Genomic DNA, 2,811 nt, shown 5'->3' with positions numbered 1-2,811 from the left:
TGGGCGTCGGCCGTGCCGTTAGGCAGCAGGTCCCGTCCAGTGGCCCGGAGACGTCTGGGCGTTTTGAAGGGTACTACTCGCCAGGCGCTGCCGGCGGCGAGCGTCCCGAGCAGCCCGCGCCCGTTTTGCGTGGGCCGGCCTACGGCTTCGGTTTGGCGGAGTCCGTCGGCCACCCGTACGTGACGGCACAGCCGTTCGATACGTACGGGCATCCGTGCGCGATGGCCGAGCCGTCTTATGCGTACGGCCATGTGGCGCATTTGCCGCCGCAGCCCGTGCACCAGTACACGTCGTATCACCAGTACACGTCGTATCATGTGGACGTCGATCACGCGCCCCTTTTGGCGCCGCACGACGCGCAGTGGTCATACCAAGAGCAGGCCCGTGAGCTGCAGCGTCGTGATGAAGAGCTTCGCCACCAGGAGTGGCTGCTCGAAGAGAGCCGACGGTATTATGCCCCGCCAGCTCAGTACGCGCCGCTGCCGGCGCCGTACTACCCTCATTGGGAATCACGAGCCCGTGCCGAGGCGATGCGTTTGGAAGAAGCGCGCTGCCGGGAAGAAGCGGCCCGTCTTGAAGAAGCGTTCTACCGGGAGGAAGTGCTGCGTCGCGAAGAAGCGCTCCGTTTGGAGGAAGCGCGTCGTCAAGAGGCGGCGTTGTATGCGCTCTCGGTTGAAGCCACCATTAATCGCGAGCTGGCTCGCCGACTCGCCGCCAGTGCTGCGAATGGTGACGATACCGATTCACGTCTCGCCAAGGCGGCCGTGGACTCTTTCCGCGGCTCGCTGCCCGCCAAGTCGCTTCCACCAAGCGTAAGCCATGGGGTCGCGTCAACGCCCTTGCCCTACCCGGCCACGTCTCTCGATGCGATGCGTGCTTGTCCTCATGGGGGCAGTGGGTCGGTTACGCCTGGCCTGTCTGCGTCAAGCCCGATCAGCTCTGGTGTGGCACTTGGGGTACGCGCATCCACCGGCAACTTCGGACCATGCGTCGAGTCCGCCGTCGCGCCCTCGATTGCTGCGGTGTCGCTGGCGCCACCGGTCGCCTTCACAAATGGCCGGGTGCCCATGGTCCAACCTTTCGGATCCGTGCCCGCCGTTTTGCCCTCGGCTGCTGCCGCGGAGCCGGCGACGCCTGTCGACTTTACGACTGGTCGGGTGCCTTCGGGCCGACTGCTTGGACCCTTCGACGACATCGGCACCTGTGCTGTGCCTGTCGTCTTGCCCACGGCTGCTGCCGCGGCGCCGGTGCCACCGGTCAATGCCTCGACCGGGTCGACCTTTGTCGACACGGCGCATCTGGTCCGTTTAAGTGGACCCTTTGACGACGTCGGTGCTCGCGCCGTGTCTGTCACCCTGCCCGCGGCAGCTGCTGCGGTGTCGGCGCTTCCCGTCGCTGCTTCGATTGGGCGGGCGCCTTTGGTCCAAACTTTCGGACCTGACGACGTCGGTGCTCTTGTCGTGCCCGCCGTCTTGCCCTCGGCTGTTGCCGTGGTGCCTGCGTTGCCCGTCAAACCATCGACGGGGTGGACGCCTTTGGTCCATTCGACTGGACCTGGCGACAAGGTCGGCCCTCGTGCCGCTCTCGTCGTCACGCCCGCGGCTGCCACCGCGGTGCTTGCGCCTTCGGTTGCTGCGACGCCCGTGTCGTCGTACGCTGACCCGGCGCATGTGGTCCATCTGGTCGGACCTGATGCCAACGTCGGCGCTCGTGTCGCATTGGCCGACATGAACGCGGCTGTGGCCGCCAGACCAGCACCTTGGGCAACTGCGACGCCCGCGTCGCCGTGCGTCGACGAGATGCCTCCGGCTCAAGTGCCCGGACCCACCGATGGCGCCGACGTATCCGTGGCTTCGTACACGGTGCATGACGCGACGCCGGCGCCGCTGGTCGTTGCGCCGTCCTTGTCGTCAAGTGGCGACGTGGCGCCTCTGCTCCGCTCGTGTGCGCCTCCTGCCGCGGACGATGCTCAAGCACCCGCCGCGCACCACGCTTCTATGCATGCTTGCGTGCATGGGGGCAGTGGGCCTACGCCTTGTGGGTCGGCTTCGTATTATCGGTCTGCTGCAAGCATGGATAGCTCTGCAGTGGTGCAGGGTTGTCCCACGTCCACCAAGGTGGTGCTACCAAATGCGTGGACCGTCTCGCCCGCCGTCGACGATCAACTTGTGCACGACGCCGATCTGTATCACGGTGCCTCTGCAACAACGCCCCGGCGGGCGGATCCAACAAGTGCGGACGACGTGCCAATGCCCGGTTGCCCCGGGCCAGGTACAACGACGAGTGCTCTTGAGGCGTCGGTCACCAAGTGCCCTTTGGTCGCTCCGGTACCGTCGAGCATGCCCGTTGCTCAAGTCGTCGCCAGTAACGTGGTTGCGCCTACGGTGCTCCGCGCAGGCTCGTATGTGGCCAAGCGTGATGCCACGGTGGTGTCGCCCAAACCACCGGACCCCGAGCCTTTCGCTCGAGCTCCTCCACTGCCGTGGCCATCGTCACGGCCTACCGCTGTCTCGGCCGGCAGGAGTGCTGCCTCACGGTCAGCCGTCGGCGACGTCGGCTCTACTGGCCGTCCGCCCGACGTGATCTCGTGCGGCGCCAAGCCAGCCGCCATTCTATGTGCGGCTACTGCAGTGATGACGAGCCACGAACCCGTGATCATCTGCGACACTGCTGCTGCGCCAGCGACGTTCCACGTGGGGCCACTTGGGCCCGAGCGTGATGCCGTCGCAGTGCCGCGCCAGCTACCGGACCCCGAGCCGTTTGCTCGTGCGCGCCGTTTGCCGACTCCAGCCTCAACGATCTCTTCGTTGG

General features: G+C 66.2%; 1 protein-coding gene across 1 annotated transcript; it reads left to right on the top strand.

The window, feature by feature from the left end:
- Nucleotides 1-221: 221 nt before the first annotated feature.
- SDRG_11309 (hypothetical protein) lies at nucleotides 222-2,655 on the top strand (the record flags this gene model as incomplete). The annotated part of the gene is made up of 2 exons (XM_008617341.1): nucleotides 222-2,616; nucleotides 2,642-2,655. 2 exons carry the CDS (start codon nucleotides 222-224, stop codon nucleotides 2,653-2,655), a joined length of 2,409 nt encoding a protein of 802 aa, XP_008615563.1.
- Nucleotides 2,656-2,811: the final 156 nt, after the last annotated feature.

Source organism: Saprolegnia diclina, assembly GCF_000281045.1.
Source record: "Saprolegnia diclina VS20 unplaced genomic scaffold supercont1.40, whole genome shotgun sequence".
NCBI lineage: Eukaryota > Oomycota > Saprolegniomycetes > Saprolegniales > Saprolegniaceae > Saprolegnia > Saprolegnia diclina.
The sequence above is the reverse complement of the archived record's forward strand: the minus strand, read 5'-3'. Positions and strand labels throughout refer to the sequence as shown.